General features: G+C 39.6%; 1 protein-coding gene across 5 annotated transcripts in view; it reads right to left on the bottom strand.

Annotated features, from left to right (window-relative positions):
* The window catches only part of GALNT18 (polypeptide N-acetylgalactosaminyltransferase 18), a 339486-nt gene that overhangs the window by 13862 nt on the left and 303534 nt on the right, over positions 1-22090 (bottom strand). For 4 of the 5 annotated variants that reach the window (XM_064452727.1, XM_064452726.1, XM_064452728.1 and 1 more), the window contains one exon: positions 3150-3314. The exons of the other annotated variant lie outside the window; for it this stretch is intronic. In XM_064452727.1, the coding sequence (XP_064308797.1) occupies positions 3150-3314 (165 nt within the window). The remainder of the gene's footprint in view (positions 1-3149; positions 3315-22090) is intronic. 5 annotated transcript variants of the gene reach the window in all.

The following is a 22090-nucleotide window of genomic DNA, read 5'->3' on the forward strand; positions in this document are numbered from 1 at the left end:
TGGAAATTTGCTCAGATGGATCCTGATTATACAAACACATAATACAAGCTTTGAATGCCCAATGCGAGTTTGTCCTGTACAGAAAGATACCAGGCAGTCTCCCAAGGCCTCTGTCCACACAGCCAGCGTGATCTAGCATGAAAACAGTTTGAGGTACTGGTGGTGGTTCCCTCCATATGAATGCCTATTAAACCACTATTTTGTCCACAAGGCAGCAGTGGACGTCTGAGTGTCTGGCTCCAGCTGCCTACAACCGAAGGTAGCCACATAATTTGAAATTTTAAAACCCCAGTAAAAGATACATTTAAAAAAACACAACTCAAGTTTGATATATATACGTGTGTATATGTAATATATATATAATCTGTATACCTACACACACTCTTCTAATCAAAGGTGGAAATGAAGAACTAAATTCTGTAATAGATCTACAGAAGCAAGGCCACTAGCCTATTTCCTACTTTTGTCATAAGGATTTCTCTCATCATTACATTTCAGAAAGGCAAGGGAGGAGGAAAACGTTACCAGAGGAATCCTTTTTCCAAAAAGCTGTACAGTTTTCTGCCACCCAGACTGAAGTCCATGTCCCGCCACAGACAGTGCCTCTCAGAAAATAGCGTGTTTTGCAGAAAAAATGACAAAGTGTCCTCATTCAAATTTTAAGAAACAGGTCTGGAATGCAGGGCAAATACTGATTTTTGTGCTGGTCAGAGGAATTGAGTTCAATTGGTTTATCCTGCTTTGGTTGGCAAGTCTTGTTCCCATTCCTTTTCTGAGACAATTCTCTACTTACACTGCTATATTTTTAATTATCTGTATCATCAGATATTCTTGTTGCATGGCTAGAGATGCCAAAGCATCCTTGCAGCCAAAGGAAGGTGCTATAAAAAGCTATGGCCAGCATCTGCGTTTTAATTAATATTTTACAAACTTCAAGACTACATAAGCATCAATACTTAGAGTCCTGCTTATTTTCAGTAATATGCATAATATGGAAAATCAATACCAGAGCTTTAAAAACATAATAAAAAAAAGACTCTTCTCAGCTAGACAGCTTCCAGTGTATTCACAGAAACACATCCTTTCACCAGACTAAATGGGAGCATTTCAAGGGGTTCACCAGTGGATCTTGGCAAGCCTTGGTTACTCTCATTAACTTTCTTGTAGCTTACAAAACATACAAGGGGCTGTGTACCATGCTGTATGTTGAGAAACACTGGTATTTTAATTGCATTGGGTATTAGCAAAACCCTTTTTGAACAGCAAGCTTTTACTTATTTCATTTGTCTCTTAATTTATCATAAAGAAACAACTAATTAGCTTTCACTTCTCCTGGACAGAAGTTTCTTTGTAAAAGCCTGACTTACTTAAGTACAGTCCATAGAATCTAGTTTAACAGCACTGCACCTTCACTGGGAATTGTATTTAGAACATGGAATGGAAATACAGACAGAAGACAAACCTAAAGTAGTTAAATACCATTTGTGAAGCTTTTCATAGTTAAATTATCAATGCATTCTACTGCTGCCCCCCCAGATCCGATCTAACATAATTATACAAAATAGCAGCAGTATTCTGGAGTAGAAACCTTTAATTGTCACCAAGAGTTGGGTTATCTAGAGAAATCACTGACTAGGTAGACAGTACTAAATAAAATGTTACTAAAATACTATTTATTTAAAATACACTAATTATACTTTTTTAAAATGTATCAAAAATCAAGTGCAGAGATGGCTACAGCGAGGCCTCCTGTCATGACAAGACACTTGTTACAATTTGAGAGAAGACATAATTAAAGCTCTGCCTTTGAGGAGACTGAAAGTGAAAGCTGGGATGTCTTTCCAGGTTAGGGATTTAAGGTCTGCTGCTTGAGAGCTACCCTTTAAAGACAAAGAGTTGGATTACTTTCAAATATAAATGCAAATTATGCTAATAGTATGTTTTACTTATTACTGTCCAAATGCTCTCTGCACTAAGGTAGATGCTAAACTGTATTACTAATGTCCTAAAATATACTAATCACGGCTGTTGAAGTCAAAGGAAAAAAAAACTAATCAGCTGGCAGAAAAGATATTTGCAAACCCACATGGAAGATACAGAGAGATTAAATGCAGGAATAAATTACCTTAACAATGAGCCTCAGCCCATGGGGTGAGACTAGATTTGCAGCCGCAAAACTACAGAGGAGCGACTGTGACCAGTTAAACTCGCACTAGCTATTACATTTTTCAGTGAAGCTAAATCAGGTGCTCATTTTAGAAAGTACTGTAATCTCATTTTATTTATCCTAAGCAACTGACATGTCAGTACCTGATATGGTAAACTTCCAATGACTTAATTCCTCCCTTAGAAAAATCCTACCTTCCTTTGAAAGACCAAATTTGACTCTCCTTGGCTTCAAACCATTGGAACCTGTTTGTCTTCAGGATAACCTATGTCCCTCTGTGGAAACACTGATATGCTTTGAGTCACCTTGCCACACCCTCTTAGCTAAACTTAACAGTGATTTCCATAAGCATTATACCACAGAGCATGTTTTCTAGCCCCAGAACTCTTGTGGGGCTTTATAGTTGTCCCTTGTATTTCTGAATCAGTTATGAAGTGCAGACACCAGGCCTGGACTCAGTGTCCTAGCAGCAGTCTCATCACTGTGAAATCACTTCTTAGCCTTTACTGGCACTTCTTTTTATCTCTCCTGCTCTCTCTCACACACAAAAGCATTAGCCTTTTAAAGTAAGGAACTGCAAAAGTAGTTCATGATGAGGCTGTTATCATCAGTGACCCACTACCTCTTTTTCTGAGTTGCTACCTCCAAAAAAACCCAAACAAAAAAGTTCTGTTTCTTGTTCCTAAATGGGTTACTTTGCATTTGACTCTACCAAAATATTTTTTTGATTGAAATAATTCTGTAGCAGTCACTCTGCCTTAGAAACAAACAATTTATTGTGAATGCAGAAAATATAATACAAGTTTTATAACCTCCTGGAGTAGCTGACATTGGGATCAAATGTAACCATAGCTTCCTGGCTCTGTGCAAAGAAAGCAAGGATAAATCTGCTTCTGTTCTGTTAGTAAACAGATTACTCACACTTTGGATACTGAAACAGAACTTTTTGAACTTTCTGAAATGTCTGCTGAGTAAGAATTACCTGAGTAAACTGCCAGTAAAGCTTCATTCTCTTGGCTTTGGCATAATTGCATTCAATGAGCCTGGGCCTGCTGTTCACATCCACCAGGCATCTGTTGTCATCGTCGTCGATAGTGGGACTCAGAACACCCACATGGAGCTGCTGATTGCTTGTGTAATAAACATTCTGCAACAGGAAGCACAAACAAGATTTGTGGCTTCTAGACAGAAGCAGCACTTTTACCAAAAAGCTAATGGCAAAGATAAATATGCTGAATCGCAGTAGGCTGACCCCATAGTGGCTTTCAAATTACTTCCTTTCATGCAGGAGGCAACACAACAATTTAAAAGTTGTTCTAAATTAACAATTAATTGTTAATTGTTACCAACCAGTCAATGTTGGTTAATTACTTAATAGGAAATATGCAAACTAAATTGATTGCTGGCTCATCATGTGCCTTTTTACTTCTGTTTCCTATGGTCATGCACTGTGGGTCTTCAAAGAGCAAGAGGTACACCCTCTAGTAGGACGTCGGGCTACTTTGAGTATTGCCATCAACTCTGATTAGACAATTTCATTTAAGGATAATACTGAACTTCAGAGGTAAGAAAGTGAGCAGCAGCACAGCAGTGCAGCTTGAAGGATCCCAATCTTTTATATGGCAGAAAGAAATATAAATGAAGGTTTTCTACAAACAAATGCTAAAAAACAAATTTGAGGCAGCTAACCAGAATCCGGTATGTACAATAAAAAGTTATTGCAGTTGGTAACAGACAGATACATGGCAGGAGAGAGACCAGAATGGCCATGTTTCAGGCTATTTGTTCTCATTTTATTTTGTATATGTCAATACACAGACACAAGAGACTAGAAAAAGGGCCCAGACACTGGCTGCTTTGGATTGGTAGCAAAGGAGTATTCTCTTAGGCCTCAGTGATTACACTTATGACCAAAGGCATGAGACCATTATATTACACAAATTGTTTCTACTCTGTTTGATTACAGATATGTGGGAGGATTCTCTAGAAGAAAAAAAAAAAGAAGGGGAAGGAAGGTGAGCTTGCCAGAGTCGATAATGTGTCCTCTTGAAGATAACGGGTTACATATAAGCCCAGAAAAGAAACGCAGGACTATGCTAGGATTGTCTGTTTGCTAATCACAAATAGAATTTATTTTGCTAAAATCAGACCCTTTTCTTGAGAGGACCATGAGGAAGATGAAACGGCAACATCATGCTTTAGCAGTCTTACCCAATAAGGGTAGGTGTAAGGCTTTGACAACCCCACCGGTATCAGAACCACACCAGAAAAGAGCTGGACAGAAGCACCAAATTAACATTTCCGTCCTCTTACTGTATCCATGCCATGTGTCTGTAACAAAAGGGGAACTGGAAATTATGCTGTGTGTATTTGGGTATCTTTTCTGCTCCTGGAGGTTGATGGTACTATCTCTTGGTATCTGGTCATTGCAGCTCGTTTTGTATGTGCATATTCTTATTTGTGAAAACTCTGATAAAATATTACTTGCAAATAGGGGAGAAAGCAGATAAACAGAATAAACCAGGACTGAGGAGAGATTTTGGAGCTTAATGGAAAAAACCACCTTTGAATGATGAAATCAGTCAATGCAGAGATTAAACACAGATCAAAACAAATGGTGGTGTTTCTGCGCAAGACCACATCCTATTTACCCTCCTGTAACACTTCTGGGGCAGATCTGCAGCAAATATAAACTGATGTAGATGCATAAAAGTTAATGAAGTTGCCATTAATGGTTTGCGCTAATAATAAGTTTGAACCCCTTCATCAAGTTTCATTCCTTTCATTCCACAGAAATGATAGCAGAAATCGGAGCTGGCTGAACCAAGGTGAGTCTAGGTTTTAAGAGTCTGAATAGAGGGAAGTTGAATAGTTCAGTCATGCCTTGCAGAAGAGAAGGGTAAATAAAAGGACCTAGCAGAGCACATTTCCAAAACGGCTGGTTATTACTGATTGAAGTAAATTGTAAGAACTGCAGAAGGACTAACAAGACCACGTCCCAACAGACTCCATCCGTAAGTTAGATAATAAACATTTTTGCAAACAAAACCGATGCTTTAGGAGACTTAGAATGCCCTTTCTAGACAGACCAACAGCAACTATTTTGCATATGTTTAAGATGTATCCAGATGCTTTTTTTGGCGAGAGATTGAGGTAGTGATACAGCAAGGCAGTAGGATCAAGATGGTCTTTAAAGGGGATTGTTAGGACACATTAACTCTACAGACGAACATTTTGTTGCAGCTTGTTTGCCTCTCACCTAAATTTACTACTAGAAAAATGAGAGAGAAACTGTCAGTTATTTGCATTTTTTACTAAAAGGGAGTTGTTAATTCAATTTTTTCAGCACATTGTCACCACAGAAAACATGGTAGAAGAAAATAAATCGTTTTTGCTTTTTTTTCTTTTCTTTTCTTGAAGATACACATCAGTCACTGAAAACAAATGAGCAGGCTTGCCTGTAACTCTGAGAAGTCCACACTATAGCTCAAGGTTGCTCCTGCAAAAAAAGTGGTGTACCTGCAAACCCTCAGGACTGAGCTGTTTTTATTAGTTCAGTCTCCTCAGCCTTTCCCAGTGTGGCCTGAAGGTAATCATTTCATCTTCCTGGATAAAGCAAGCCCAATTCACAGTGCAACTCCACCAGCTTTTTTTGATGTCAAATCGGCAATGGTTCAGTCTGAGCATCTTTCTGGGCAGAAGCAGAATGATGGCTCTGGCTGGGGGAATTACCCAATTCTGTTTGTTGGCAAAACTGTGCAGAAATAGAACAATCAAATGCAATTATGCTTAATAGAGATAATTAGCAGGTTGTTGCTTATCTTTAGAGAGCTCACCCTACCTGCTAATATCACTTTATTTTTCATTGGGACCAGTTTAGTAAAGGACGTGTGAAATCCTGTATTCTCACCTAGTATTGGGAAAGGCACCTTGCAGCTCTTAAGTGGCATGTAAAAATAAGGTCAAACTGAAGCAGACTGTGGTCTGTGGTAGGGTGGCAATTAGTCCTTTTAACTAGGTTCTTTCAGGATGCTGCTTTGCTTATCCAGTAATACAGATATTATTTAATTATTCCATATATTAATTATTATAAATATTTTAGTATCCTATCTAATACTACCTTATCTTATTTCAGAATTGAAAACATTGCATAACCTGGTAGTTTGACTACTATATTCTTCTACTGGAGGGATCACATCAAAAACACATACCCTTTACAAATTCTACTTGAGCAGCATGCTAGCAAACAGTGAGGTATTGGTTTGGGTTGCACTTGGCCAGAGAAGTTTTCTTAAAACCTATGGACAGTCCCTGGCTCCTTTCCCCCAGTCCAAGAATAAAACAGTCCCTGCACTAAGACAGCATAACAGTAACTGTGTCGGGATGAAGGGAGCACATCCATTTGGTAAAACAAACTTAATTCTTGACACTACTGATTAAACTCAAAATGCTCTTCTAGTCTGAAACCTAAAGCTATTAAACATGAAACCATGGTAAAGCCTCCCTTAAAATAATTTCATATATTAAATAAAAAGATTTTAATTGCTTTCACACTATGCCTCCCTGTTTCTATTTGATTATTTTAATTTTCCAAAACACTTTTTGGGTTTCTTTTGTTTTGTTTCATGGGGTTGGGGGTTTTTTTGGGTGGTTTTGTTTTGTTTCAGTTTGAGGATGGTACACAATTTACCTTTCCAGAGTGGGCAGTAGGAGATTAACCAGCTGAGTTACATGAACTGAATTACCTTCTCATAATGTACCTGTTAGGTATGCACATATATGACTTTTTATTGATCATATTTTAAATTGACTGGCAGATAAAATATGATCTTATAGATTGAAACCATGCTTATGTTTTATCATCTTATCTGTAGCCCTATAAAAAACAGTTTGTACTTGTGATTTAGATCAGTTGTTAAATAGATCAGTGCCCACAGCAGTACTTATTCAAGAGGATGCTTTTAACAAGCATCAACAAGCATGCTAGCTGTTTTGCAGTCCACTTCAGCGCAAAATGGACAAATGTGGCACTTGTGTTTAAAACACTTCAGAAGATACAGACAAAACATGCTTTACCAGCACATCTGTTCCTACAATACATTAGGGTAACTTTGAAAATTTTACTGAGAACTTGGGCCTTTCATTTCTTCTACAATGGCAAATGTCACAGCAGTCCTTGTTCAAGGGTCTGGAGGCTCAACAGCCAAACATTTGCTTAGGTCTGCTGAAGTCAAGACACTTGCTGTATGCTGATTTACAGCATGCATTCAAAGTTCCTTTGCACGTTCACCAAGGACGCAGCCTCAGCAAAACACAACCACACATTTTTCACTTCACCATCACATACATACTCCCCAGGGAGCTACTGAAATTCCACAGAAAAAAATTCTTGCTTGGATGTTGGTACCAAAGCACATGATTAAAAACCAAACAACTCCTTTATTCTGTAACAAAATAAGCCTCCTTAACATTTCATGATTCTGTTCTAGCCCGCAGCACTTTACCATCTATTTCTTTCACCATAACAGTATTGATGTGCAACTATGTCTCCTGGGCAACTGGAAGGGAGCACCTTTGTTCAGGAAATCAGTTAGGTTCAACAAAAAAGGCACTTACTTGCTTATCTTCTCAAAAAGTGAAATTATAAGGATTCAGCATTACTGTTGGTTAGAAGCTCTGTAAAAACGCAGGCAGGATTTGTGATCTGCAAAGTGTCAGAGTCAGCATGGGGGCTGAGCCTTAAGGCACTTCCACACACACCAGGTGCTTTTCAGGGGCGGATGAGTGCTGTTCACACACTGACAGGCTGGCTCTGGAGGCTGCCACTTGCTGCCTGCTTTCCCTGCCCTCACTACAGGTCTAGCTGAACTCAGCGTCCTCAGGAAACTTCCTCTCGAAGCCTGGGGCTTGCAGCAGATTAAAGTGTCACAAGATAAGTTGTTCAAAACAAAACTTGGTGTTATTAATCTGAAGGTTTACAGCAAGCAAATTATTAAAGTAACAAAAGCATCATACCAGGGTCTGAAGAAAAGCATCTCAGTTGCCTTCAAAGCTTGGCATATGTCTATACCACAAGGCTTTGGTTTCAGTCTGTCTTGTGTTCTCAGAGAACAGCCTCATAACTAATCACCTTCATAACTAATCTTCCTCTGGATTGTAAAAGCTGGGAATTTTTATATCTGCTGAGAAATTTGGCCTTCAAACATCCTTGTGCCTGTAAAAATGACATCTTCCAACTAAAGGACCAATAATTCCGTAGCTTTCTTGAGTTTATTTTCCTAGAAGTGTCCGATGCAAGACCATGGCTTCATTTCCTGTTTGCTCCACCTAATAATCTCTCTGATTATTCACATTAAGACAAAAATACAAGACAAGCAAACTGAGATTGGTATCACCTTAATAAAACTAATAAAATGGTTCCCAAAAATCTTCAAAAGGTGAAAGAGTGAGATTTAGAATCATAGAATGGTTTGGGTTAGAGGTGACCTTAAAGACAGATCTAGTGCCAACCCCCTCCCCTGCCATGGGCAGGGACACCTTCCATTAGATCAGGTTGCTCAAAGCCCCTTCAACCTGGTCTTGACCATTTCCAGGGAGGGCATCCACAGCTTATCTGGGCAACCTGCTCCAGTGTCTCACCACCCTCACAGTAAAAAACTTCTTCCTAATATCTAATACAAATTTAATATCTAATCTAAAACTCTTTCCGTTTAAAACCATTACCCCTTGTCCTATCACTACACTCCCTGATAAGGAGGTCCCTCCCCATTTTTCTTGTAGGCCCCCTTTAAGTACTGGAAGGCTGCTAGAAGGTCTCCCTGGAGCCTTCTCTTCTTCAGGCTCAGCAACCCCAACTCTCTCAGCCTGTCCTTGTAGACGAGGTGCTCCAACCCCCTGTTCATTTAATCACGGCATACTTGTTATTAAAAAAAATTGTTTAGAAAAAGAAGAGCAAAATATATTTGTCCTAAAGAGACAGCTGGAAGATGAAAACACAAATGAGTGGTAGTTGAGAGCTGCATAGCCTAGGATTCTTAAGAAATCTTCATAATGCCTAGAAACTATTAGAGAAGATTTGTTGTCCTAAATATTTTCCCCACCTGCATTTCAGGTGAGCTAATCTGTGGTATGTTACTTTTCCTATTTAATATTCTAAGCCTACCTTTTTCTGAAAATTTGCATGACTATCAGGAAAACTTACTTACAATATAATATTGCAATGAAAACAAAAGCTGTATGCAGTACTGCTACTCAGACAAACTGCAGAATAAAGGAGAAGCGGCTTCACCCTTTATTTGCCATTGGACCAAGCCATACCCTTACTCATCTCTGGGGAATGCAGGGACGACTCCTCCCTCTTGATGTAATCTCAGGTAGCAAATCAGCATGGAAGAGAAAAAGGAGCGTTCACGCTTGGAGTCACAGTCTGCCCTAAATCTCAGTTGTTACATTCAGAACAAAGGGTCCTTTTGTCCTTCTATTCCACCTATCTCCTCCTAGACAAATTCTGCTTTCAGCTGAAATCTTGAGATTTCACTGGTACAGCCTGCCATCTAACTGCCAAAGAGTTAATCCTTTACTAAGCTAGTGCTCACTGGGAAAAAACACGGGCACAGTACGTGCAAGTGCCAGAGGCATAAAGCAGGCATAGCAAAAAGCCTGTGTAAGAATGCTCAGAATCGGGGGTGGGGGGGAAGGCGGGAGGAGTTTATAAAAGTTTAGAGCTGAGATAATGCATATTGAATCTAGCATATACATGTACCAGGTACTTCTTCCCGGTGTTAGAGCTCATCTGCCAAGATGTGGCTACCTTTGCTTACACAGGGGGAATGATGCTAAGCACAATTTGCAAAATCCCCAGTTAGTACTTCAGATCCTTCTTAGCAGCAAGAGCTTGGGAGAGACTTCACTGGTACAGATCAGCCAGTCAGTCAGGGCCAGGCAAACTGAAAGGCCTTGCTGTTCTTTCTAGAAAATTACCAACTGGATTGCCGTGACAGGTTTCCTGTAGGCCAGAATGATAATTTTGGTGGGATACTCACATCTTGTGTGCTGTGTTGCAGTGGTGCAGTACAGAACGCATCCTAAATCTGCCATGAGAGCAATGAAGGCCCAGGTAATCCAGCAAACTTTTTTGCTCAGTGAAACTACTTCAAACATCTCTATGAAATAAAATCTGCAGAAAACCCCATGATGCTGTAGAGTACAAGGGAAGGCAAATGAGCTGTACTTGCTTGGACACAAATACATGGGTTTGTCCTCACAATGATGTGATGTAGAGTTTCTATTCATGAGAAGTTTGCCCTAAGAGGTCAAAATGTGATTCCCGTTGCAATTAACACTGAAATTCCACTGACTTTAAGTGCAATGAGATTTTTGGCTCCAAGTTTATTATTAAACTTTGAAGAGCCACCAGAGTTGATAAAGACTTCAGAGCTGAAGTGGGTTGCCAGTTGCAGTAAATTATTCATAGGAGCTGGTTTATCATGTAGCAAAAAGTTACAGTAAGATATTCAACTTAACACAAGATGATTATCTGAAGGATAAATTGCCAACTCCCTACTAGAATTTTAAAGCAATACACACCAATTTTCAAGCTGAAAGCCATTTGTAATCCTTATGGCAATGTTCCCAGATGAAATCATGCTGGAGACTGGTACATGACTCTGCATTTATAATGAGCAAACTTAATGCTCAGCACCAGCAGTATTTATTTGCTACCCTGCTTCTGGCATAATAACTATGAGGGATATGAAGCCTGATTCATCACCACTTTATTCCATCTTCGAACCGTATTTTTCTTCAAATGAGTCCATGAAGCCATTTATTGTCAGGAGTAAATACATTAACATCTTAGGTCCAAAGTGTCACAGCAGATTCATACTTGACTACAACACCAGCTAAAGAGCAGACTGGTGGATTCCAGTAAATCCAGGTTTAGCTAACATTCCTGTTACTTGTGTATTTATATTGTTCCTGACTTTTATTCCAGCATTTCTTGTTACATAAACACATCTGAATGAAAGAACTCTCCAACCCTGATAAGAAACTCCCAGCAGAATCCAAGCTCATTATGAACAACACAAATATATCACTAGGACAAAAATCAAGTGTTTTCCCATGTACTATTCACGTAGAAAGTGACAGGAGAGAGGCTGTGCTGTCCTGTAGCCACAATCGGCAGCATCACTGTGTCTTGTGCCACCCTAAAAGACTTACTGCTGAAGGACAAGCATAAGAACACAGGCCAAGAATTACAGAAAGTTACCCCTAAGCCATAGGTCAACCTTTAGATTTGTGTTATTTTTTTGAGGTAGGTTTTCAACTCATGCAGCCTGATGATACAACTTTGGAACAATTATAACCATATGTTATCCACATTGAGGATTGATTCACTATGAAACTTGTCTTACTGATGAGCTGACAACAGCTAGTATACCACGCAAAGCAACACCATAATTTAGACTTAAATTGTAAAGCATGTGAGAAGGAGACTACTATTTCCCTTCAGTGCTGAGATTTGTATCTACTGAATTAACCCACCAGCATGCTGATTATCTGACCTACTTGCTCTTCTTCAAGCCTGTGCGCTAATTAACTTCTGAACTCTATGCAACAATCAATATTTAATAGCAATAAAGCCAAGGTGCTCAGAAACTTTAAATAATATAGTGTGATGCTATAAATACAGGCTTAAAGATGCAAAAAATGTTAAAATTATTTTAATAGAAAACAGACAGCAACTCAATGCCAGACTTTTTAATTTAAATTCATGAACCTATAGTGCAGTGGAATACCTAATTCTGCTGTTGCCTAATTTGGTATTCTGGTTTGGTTTTATTTAAAACAAGCAAATAAAAATCCTCTCACTTATGCTCTACTTTTTAAATTGAATAAAACTGTCATTTGTTGCTTTCAGTGCGTACCTCCATGGTTTTCCTAATGCTGGTAAGTACAGAATTAACAAGACCTGGATAAATTAAAATTTTACTCGATTCACTTCCTAAAGCTTCTCTTGGTTTTGCTCTTATCCCTGCACCAGATCTCTACAACTCTTCCATGGGAAAAAAATAAGAGTCAGTTAAAAAAAAAATCATAACCATTCTAGCACAGACAAATGTGTCCTTTTATAAAAAACATGCTGTCTTATGGCTCCTGTCACTTTGTCTTATCTGAATTATCCTTTTCCCTCTCACACCAAGCCCTCTTTACCCTTCACAGTTTTCTTTGTGGATTCCTACAGAATCCCTAATCTTTCTTACCCTGCTTTCTTCTTCAACACATGCTCATCTGCAAACAAACTCAGCCATCGTCCCCATATGCTGATGCACTGGCCCATAATTTATACCAGAGCTGACTCCTCCTGTCCAAATTAAAATCTGAGCTAGTTCTTTGCCATCTGTGTATAAGCATTTGGTAGCTCAGCATCAATAGGTTTAAAAGCAGATTTTTACCTTTCACAGCTACACTCATGTGCTTCACATCACTATGGCCATAGCCACATCCAGGTAGTCATGCGTTTATATAATGCACATCATCATCTTGAACCTCTTCCAAAGTCATCACGTCTTGTTAAAGACCCTTTTTTTTTTTTTTTTTGGGGGTGGGGGGTGGGAAAACATGTCTAAAATACAGCTTTTCTAAAGTTGACCCTTGCTGGCTTCCCTCGCTGATGTCAACCATCATGCCCTCTTCATCCTGAATACTTCTAAAAACTTGGGTTTCAGGTTACCTTTCAAGAAGGCAATATCCTTCCACTTGTTCTGCTTTCCATGCTGCACAAGCTCCTTGTCTTCATTTTCAAACCCCTTCTCAACCCCTCCTCTTCTTACTTATCAGCCAGCAAGTATCACTAGGTTATCTTCCAACTGGTAATTAGATCATGATGCTAGCCTTCATTGGTCACATTTTTCAAGCAAATATTTCTGGAAGCTAGGAGAGATAATGCCGGTATCTTCCAAGTACTTATCTTCCTGTGTGCAGTCCATAGAATTTCCCCTTTGCCCAGATGTCTCAAAACAAAACAAAACCAAACCACCAACCAAAAAACCCCAAACAATAATTTTGGTGATGTACTAAAAGCACTATCCAAGAATGCTATTTCAGTATGTCATACCATTTCCTTCTACTCTCTGCCACAATCTCCTGTTCCTAGTATTCTATTTGTAGACTCCTCAAGTCTACACTGTATTTGTATGCTCTTCAAGTCAAGTGCATACTTTTTATTAAGAGGCTGTAGATCACTTAATAGAATAGATTTCTGTGTCATTATTGGAATGCCTAGAACTACAACAATAAGCATAAGAATAAAAGAATGTAGTGCCAGGGCTGAGTCAGGTAGCTTACCACATATCAGAAAAAAAAGTATGTGTTTTCCCCAGTGGTATAACCTTCTGAGTGTTTGTTAAAATTGTGTTATTTCTACTATCATTACATTTTCTAAACAGAATTTGATAGAATTTTGTGTCTGCAACTAGGAAGTCAAGTCAGGCAAATTACAAGCAAGTGCCACACCTTCTTAATTAAGATGCTCTACTAACATCTTGTTCTTGAGGGTTTGGGGGTTCTTTTGGGGTTGGGTTTTTGTTTTTTGTTTTTTGTTTTTTTTTAATCCAGTCCTGTTGTCTTTAATCCTGTATGGGAATGGGCAATGACTGTGGATACAGAGGTCCTTAGTTCCTCTTGGCTTCCACAAGTGGTGTGAACTTTTGGCATTTTGTGAAGGGGACAAAGTAAGGTAGTTACATGTACAACTTTGAGAAGAATTCCCAGCTCCCCACAGATATTACTTAACTCATATACCTACTGGCTCTCCTGCCTCTACTGAAAGCGATCACAAATCTATTTCTAATTTCAGATGAGCCAGATCTCACCCATTTTTCTTAGGATCATGCATACCTTTGATTTAAGGTTTCCAGAGCTACCACATTAGCACCAACGTACGCAAGTACAAGAAAAACTGTCTAAAAATTGCTTATTTGGGGGCTGAAGACAATAAAATACAGACATTAAAACATCTACATGAAAGTGAGGCATTATGTACAGAAAAGGAAAAAAACAAGGCAGCACATTTCAGCCTAAGCTGGTTAGTGAAAGTCTGATTATCTTTTGTTTGTTTGTTTAGGCTAGCAGCAGGGTCATACTTATTTTTCCCCACAAAACAAAACACCCACAAGAGTTCATCAGTCAAACTTAAGTTTATAAGTTGACCTTCTTGCAAGCACCTCTGAGAGAAGAACAAATGGAAATGAAAAAGCAACTGTTCTTATTGTCTTAAAAAGTCTCAGCAAGCATAGCCATTTTTCAGTCTGCTTCTACAGCATGCAAAGGAGTAGATCCTATAGCAAGAAGAATGGGATTTGATTCATTCACAGCAAACCTAAAATAAGCCTGATGTACTTCCACTGAAATCAAGTGAACTCTCAGGATCCAAGAGTCTTTCCCCCTCTTCCTTTGCATGTGATAAAGTTTATAGATGACATATAACAAGCCGCATCAATACACTGACCTAAATGAAAACATAGGCTGTTTTACTCTACAAAGGCTGCACTGGAACGCAAGAGGTACACCTTGTCGAGACTGGGGTGAACCTGAAACGTAAAGATACTGTAGGACTCAGAGAATGTAAAACAGGAAAGGGTGCTTCTTACTTAGATTTTTGAAATCACCCCAGATTTTATGGGCAGGTGGGCTACCTGTCATTCCATTTAGTCTGTAGCTGAAGCAAAGCTATAAAGAACCCAGTCAGAGACTTAAGTTACAATGGACTGAATATGCTGAAATTAATGTGCAAATTGAAGTTGAAGTAATAGCTGGGACATGCCACAGTCTGTCGTGGCTCTCTGAAAAAAAGGAAGCTCTGAAGGTTTCCTTCAGCAGCAGTTTTAACCTTGTCCTTGACCTCCTAACCTCTCGGTGCTTGGTGTTCAATAATTATGCTCTAAAAATCTTATTACGGGTATTATTAAACTCGTGAATTAGTTAGGAACACAATATGGTGACCCAGGAGACAAACAGCATTACCTATCTGGAGTACCATCAATGTTCTAACACAGTGACTAGTTAGAAAAACCTCTACAGTGCAGCAGAGGACCTCAAAACAAACACCAAAACAAGGAAGAGAATTTTGCTTTCTTTAAACACAGAAATGTGAGAGAAACTCAGCACAGATGTACAGCACTTGCATAGACAATTTTCTTCAGTTTTTAGTCTCTCGCATGGCTTCAGGAATTGTCATGCAGCTGAGATTGTGACATATTGCCATCTGGGAACTCCATCCTGATGGCTTATTACTTGCAGGTATGTTGTGCGTTTCCATATACAGAACGTTTAGTGCTGCAGTTTCAGTGGTAAACAGTTCTCTTAGCAAGCTCTGCTACTTCAGCTGCAAAGCAGGTACTTCTGTAGTCCTTTCCCAGGTTAGAATTAGTAATTTTTCAGAGTAAAACCCCAATACTATTAAAGTTTGCAGAAGTTTTGCCTTAGGTTTTCATGTCATACACAGTCTATAATTACAGAACAGGCAAATACTATATATGGCCTCCTTTCATGCTCAGTAGCATTATTTTTAATAAACTATAACAAATGAAATCTCTGCCAGGTCTAGTAGCCATACGTTTAGTATTTAAAAACACCAGTGGCACTTCATCACACTATGAATAAAATTTCAGATATCTGATGTCTATGCCGTGATCTCCTTGTCTTTAAATGACTTATGTGACTTAACAGCCAAATTCACAACAGTATATTAATGGAGGATGAGTTAGTTTGAATACTGATGATGCAGACATGACTGATAACCACCAAAGAAAACACAGAGCAGGGAGCGCCTGTACCATTTTTGTTGGTCATTTCTGTCACCAACAGTTGAGCTTTTTTCTTTTTATAAAAGGTCACAGTGTCATTTACATTTCACTTGAAGTTTGTGCTAAGTGCTTTAACAGATGAGGGCCTTTGGCATGTTTATTTGGTGGATGGGAGTGAGAGGTGCAGATTGATGCAGCTCTCAGTCAGCTGGAGAACAAAATAAAGTTACTCTGTTCCCACCCTGGCAAGTTTGGTAGTATTTCCTCTCTTAAACCAAGTTAAGCCCATTAAACTGAAGAAAAGAATTTCTGACATTTTAAATGGACAACATCACAATCAGAAGAAATCCTTAAACAGACTAGCCTACAAAAAATAAAAACATTATTCCTTAGCTGTAGAGGATGTATTTCAAGCGACAAAGTCTATTGCTTCAACTGATTTGTTTCAATCTTCATTGTTGGTCTCTCTGTAGAGACTGGCAGAAGCTCATGCAATTTTATCCAACCCAACTGTATCCTAAAAGAAAATTTCTTTCCCTAAGCATTTTTAAGCCTTAAGCAAGTGGAGAAATATATGTACCTTAACAGAAATGGCACTTTTCCTGCCCACCAAATGTCTTGAAATAGTGGCTCCACTGTTTGCAGAGTGACAGCAAATGGCAGAGCAGGAAGTCAGCATCTAGAATTTTAATGAAGAGTCTGTATATTATGACCTCATGCAAAAACTGTAGCTTTGGTCCTGCTTGTGTTCATTAACAAATTGCAAGGTTCACAAATCTCTGCAAAGACAATCGAAACATGTCTCAGGCTGGAATACTGTGCTTACATCCCAGAGATTCCTCCTTTCTGCTGCTCTTGTGGTCCCCAAGAAAAGGGCAAAGAAGAAACATCACCTGATAAATTTTCACCACTGAGTATAATTTTAGTGCTAATGACATTTTTTAAAAGCAGAAAATCGCTTTCATGTCAAGCAGGACATTAATGCCAATCCAACTGTCCTAGCTGTGTGGGAAGTCTCACTGTGCTCGGCCAAGCGAGCTCCGTTTCTCCCGTGAGTAAGAACACTTCTGACTTGGTATTGTGCCCCTTGCACAAATCAGGCTGTAAACCTTTGCAAGAAATGAAATGGTAAATACTGTGATATGCAAAGGCACATTGCTTAATTGTGCAAATAGTACAACACCTCCCCCCGTTTTCATTCATTAGGGCTTGACCTCTGGGGCTTTCAATCATACTGCAAAGGCTCGCATACAAATTAGGCCTTACAGGTATCCACAGGCCAAGTAGAAGATGATCAGCTTTTCTCAGTAACAGCTTATCAGGTGGATGAAGCAGCAAAATAAACCCAACAATTCTAAAAACAGGTTGTTTAAATGACCTTCAAGTACAACCATGAATAGCTAAAATAGCTACACTAAGCTTCAGGCCGCTGAGATATCACTAGGGTGTAAGGCTAAGCCACCTTCTTAACGAAAGCCATATTATGTCCCAGATTTTCCCCTTCATTTTCTGCCTGTCTTAGGAGCCTTTATTTTATTATCTGAAGTAGATTATCCTGTAACAGTATCTGCAGGACGCAGACCTAAAGAAGATAAAAAGCCCTCTTTCTTGCTGTTTAGAATTAATATGAAAACTAGGGACATCATTCACTCATTATTAAAAGTCACTGAATATTCACAATATAAATAATACAGTTCTTTCAGGACTTTTAAGGAAATTAGTTTTACAGCATCCTTTTGGTTGTTCTAAACCAACAATTACTACTGTTAGCAGCCTCCTGATTTACATATGAATAAAAACACTAAGAAGGATTATTATATTGTACAATAAACTGTCTAGTGATTTGTACTATTTTGCACAACAGAGTCTCCCCAAAGCACACATCTATGTCCCCACAGGGACCCCGGAGGACCAGATCCTCCCTAGGGGTGCAGGGGTGGCAGAGGCACACACTGGAGAGAGCGGTTTGGGAATTAACCGCTCCCTCCCTGCTCCTCCCTCCTCCTCCCCAGGGGATGATGTCCCATGCCCATGACAAGAAATGCTGTGCTGCAGTCCTGACCCACACACGCCAAACTGTCAGCTGTGACCCTCCAAGACACTCGGCTCCAAGACCCAGGTAGCCTGTGCAGAAGCTTATAAAAGAGACCATTCAATACTTGCATCCTGTCCTTTCCACAACTGGGCTGATGAGACCACAAAGCTAGTGTAATCCACTGAACCAGCAGCAATGTCCCAAGTTTCGTCGGTACCCCAATGGAGGCAGGCGACCGCAGATTGTGAGGTCTGGAGTCTCCTGCTGTGGGTTTTGGAAACCTTCCCATTCTGTGGTAGACACATGCTGGCCTCACACTACTGCAAGGCTCTTGGATTTCTCAGCTAAAAGGAGATTTCTCCCTTACTGAACCTCTGCTTACAATCAGATTACTACATGGGAACACCTATTTCACTGAGTGGGTTTCTCCATATTGTACATATTTTGTTGGTCTGTGACATGAATTAGAATCATAGAATCATTAAGGTTGGAAAAGCCCTCTAGGATCATCAAGTCCAACTGTCAACCCAACAATATCATGTCTCCTAAGAGAATTAAGTGTAGCAGAATCACAAAAGAGCATTTGCAGAGCTAAATGTAACTCAAAGCCACATTAATTGTATTTAGCTTTTCCCCTGAACAAAACCAGACTGGAGTAAAATGTCAGATTTTCAGTCAGCAAACTGCTGGTCCAGTTCCTTCCTTGGTACACATCTGGAGGACAGAACTACAACTAACTAGAAGTTACTTCCTTCGGCATGCTCCTTTCAAAATACACTGTTGTTATCCTCATAAGCAGAATCACAGGGGAGCAATTTGTCAGAAAATCTCCAGTACAGCTTACTCCGTGACTTGTACTTGTCAGACTCACAGTAGGAAAGAAACTTGGAGAGTTAAAAATTACACTACCAACTTCTTGGAAACTCCAGATGAAATCTCATGGTCTGCCTGAACCCATCAGAGCCCTCTCCTTGTGAACTAAACTGCATTGGCTCTGAAAGCAAGTACTAGAAAATTTTATTGCTGCAACATTCAAAGAACAACTTGGGAGATGAATGGGAACGCTGAGGTGACAGGCTGCATCCTCACCCGAGACGCTGAATCACACTAGCATACCTGATCCCGATATGGTGTTGAGTGCAATCTAACCTGCTAAGATCTGGTTGTAGAGATTTATTACAATTTTGTGCTTGTAGTTATTGAAGGGAAGAAAAATGTTTTGAAGACAGGGCAGAAAAACAATCTGAGTCCATGTGGACTCATCTGTTTGCACATCACAGAAGTAAAAGCTTTCCAGCTTTTAGTTTACGGAGAAGAAGTTCTTCCATTTTGTAAGATTAGAACTTTCATGCATGCACCACTGCTCTTAGGCAAGCCTTTTCATAGACATTAATGCAGATTTTTCACTTAGCTGTTCTACCTCTGAGTAGGAGAGGTCAAATTCTGACCTCCCTCCCTAAGCATCTCCTCATAAGCACCCCTGACTCTTCCGCACAAAGCCTGTTTTTGCAAGGGAATCCTTTTAACTAATTAGCATTTCTGAGATGACTTGTGTCCATTTGCACTTGTGATACAAAATGTTTCCTATTCACAGGAGTACTGCTCTTTACTTAGACTATTTTGATGCTATCTTCCATCAACAATCAACTTAATGCTAATGAACTCAAACTTCCTCAGATCTCATTATCTCAAAATACGTACATGAAGCGATCTGCCCTCTCTTAATAAAACTGTACTGACCTTACATTCTTTACAGCACATGGAGCACCAGGTTTGGTCTCCTGGTTGCACAAAGTATGTCTCTGACTTGTCTGAAGCTGCTCTGCATTTAAAGCCTGATCCACATTTCATGGGTGCTAGCCAGACAGCATTTCATTAGGCATTGACTGAAATCCTTGGGCCAGCCTTACTGAAATTAGAGCTTTAATTATTGTCCTGTTAGCCTGGAGTACTGAGAGTTTATCCTTCACTATCAACCAGGAGGCCTCATCCCGACTGTTGTAATCACTATCAAAGCACAGCTGCTACTGCTTTGTACTGAAGATGAAACAGTTTTATGGGTTACTCCATTTGGTTAAAGTTACCTTATAGCCTTAATGTTTGGCTTGCTCACTTTAAAGAGCTAAGAACATGTGTCAAATATTAGTGTTTCTTCTATATCTGTCTCAATTCTTGTGGAACTTTTAGCCTTTTCAGGAAGTGATGGTTACCTGTCTTCAGCCCTGGCCAGACACAGTCCTTGGCTTGGAGTTAGCAAATACGGGATTTTTAAGTGGCAAATAAGCCACTTATATTTGCTCATACAGGGGACTCTTCACTTACCCAAGATGAACCAGGCTTCATCTGCTGTGTATGGACAGAAGAGGAAAAGAAAGTATCATGAGATGGCAGTTTGCTCTAGCTGACCCTGCTTGAGCAGGGTGGGTTGGACTAGATCATCTTGCTTGAGCAAGTCCAGCAGAGAGTTACCAAGATGATCAGGGGACTGGAGCATCTCCCTTATGAGGAAAGCTTGAGAGACTTGGGTTTGTTTAGTCTGGAGAAGAGGACACTGAGGGGGGATTTCATAAATACCTATAAATATCTAAAGGGTGGGTGTCAGGACGATGGGACTAAGCTCTTTTCAATAGTGCCCAATGACAGGACAAGGGGCAATGGGCTCAAGCTGAAAAACAGGAAGTTCCACCTGAACATGAGGAAAAACTTCTTCCCTGTGCGGGTGCCAGAGCAGTGGCACAGGCTGCCCAGGGAGGCTGTGGAGTCTCCTTCCCTGGGGACATTCAAAACCCGCCTGGACGCGTTCCTGTGCCCCCTGCTCTGGGTGTGCCTGCTCAAGCAGGGGGGTTGGACAAGATGATCTCCAGAGGTCCCTTCCAACCCCTACCATTCTGTGATTCTGTGATCTCCAAGGTGCCTTCCCACATCAACCATTCTGTGGAGCCGTCTCCAATAAGTCTGCAAACAGTTGGAGAGCAATAAAGTTGGAGGGACTGGAAGAATCATAAAAGGTAATGTTTGTCTGATTAACAAAACAGTTAACCAGCATTGATTTTTATAAGTTTGAAAGTGCCAATGAAGTAAAAAAGAAATAAAGATCAATCCTGCCACAGTTCTTGTAGGTGATTTTTCCCTCTTAGTGACCATAACTACAGAGTTATCATCTCAGATAGTATTTCTAAGAGTACAATGTTCCTTCAAATTATTTATGCGCAGTTATGAATGGAGTCTACAGTGGGCAGATTTTACTTTAGTTGAAAACAAGCTACATAGGGTACTAAAAATATATTTGGAAGCCAGGAGCAGGCATTCTGCAGCAAACAGTCAATCCCCAATTATTCAGCATGGCTTCTGTTGAAAGTGGGAAATTAGGTACTTCAGCGTATTAGCCATGTACGTCACACATCTGGCAGAATAACATTTAGCTCACTTGACAGTTCATATTTAAATTTGCCTTCAGTGCTCAAGAAGGTCCCAGCTCTCACAGTCCATCATTACACAAACACAGTTACTCCTGTTACTTATCATATCGAATTAAAAAACTACAGTCTGGGGAAAAAAAGCAATCTGATTGCTTCAGAAATTCTTAAAAACCCCAAATTCATAGTTACTAACAAGAAACAGTATAAACCTGAAGAGATGTTTAAATCAATCTAGTAGGTGAAAGGACTTCGTGTTGTGACTACACTGGACACAGATAAATAAAAACATGATTAAGCAGTCATTGTCATAATTCTCTCCAGCTAAGTGATTATATGATGTTTATATAACGCTGACACTGCATGACATTTTGAAGTCAGTACCCACTATATGCCCATATCACTGTGCAGGCACACTGCAACAAAGGAGACCTTTTTATCACATTGTGCTACACTAATGCAATGGTATTTGACAATTTCTGTTTGAACAATGGGAGATTTCCTCATATGAACATATTTGAGGACAAATTAAAAATTTAAGGATTCAGTTCTGTGTTAATGTAAAATAGAAGATCTGACTAAAACCCCAAACTGATCCGAAATTCACTGCTCTCATTTACCATCATTGGCATGACCTCCTTCTTGCATACTGAGGTCTGTCCCTGCC

The sequence above is a fragment of the Phalacrocorax carbo genome, chromosome 5 (genome assembly GCF_963921805.1).
Source record: "Phalacrocorax carbo chromosome 5, bPhaCar2.1, whole genome shotgun sequence".
In the NCBI taxonomy this organism is placed as follows: domain Eukaryota; kingdom Metazoa; phylum Chordata; class Aves; order Suliformes; family Phalacrocoracidae; genus Phalacrocorax; species Phalacrocorax carbo.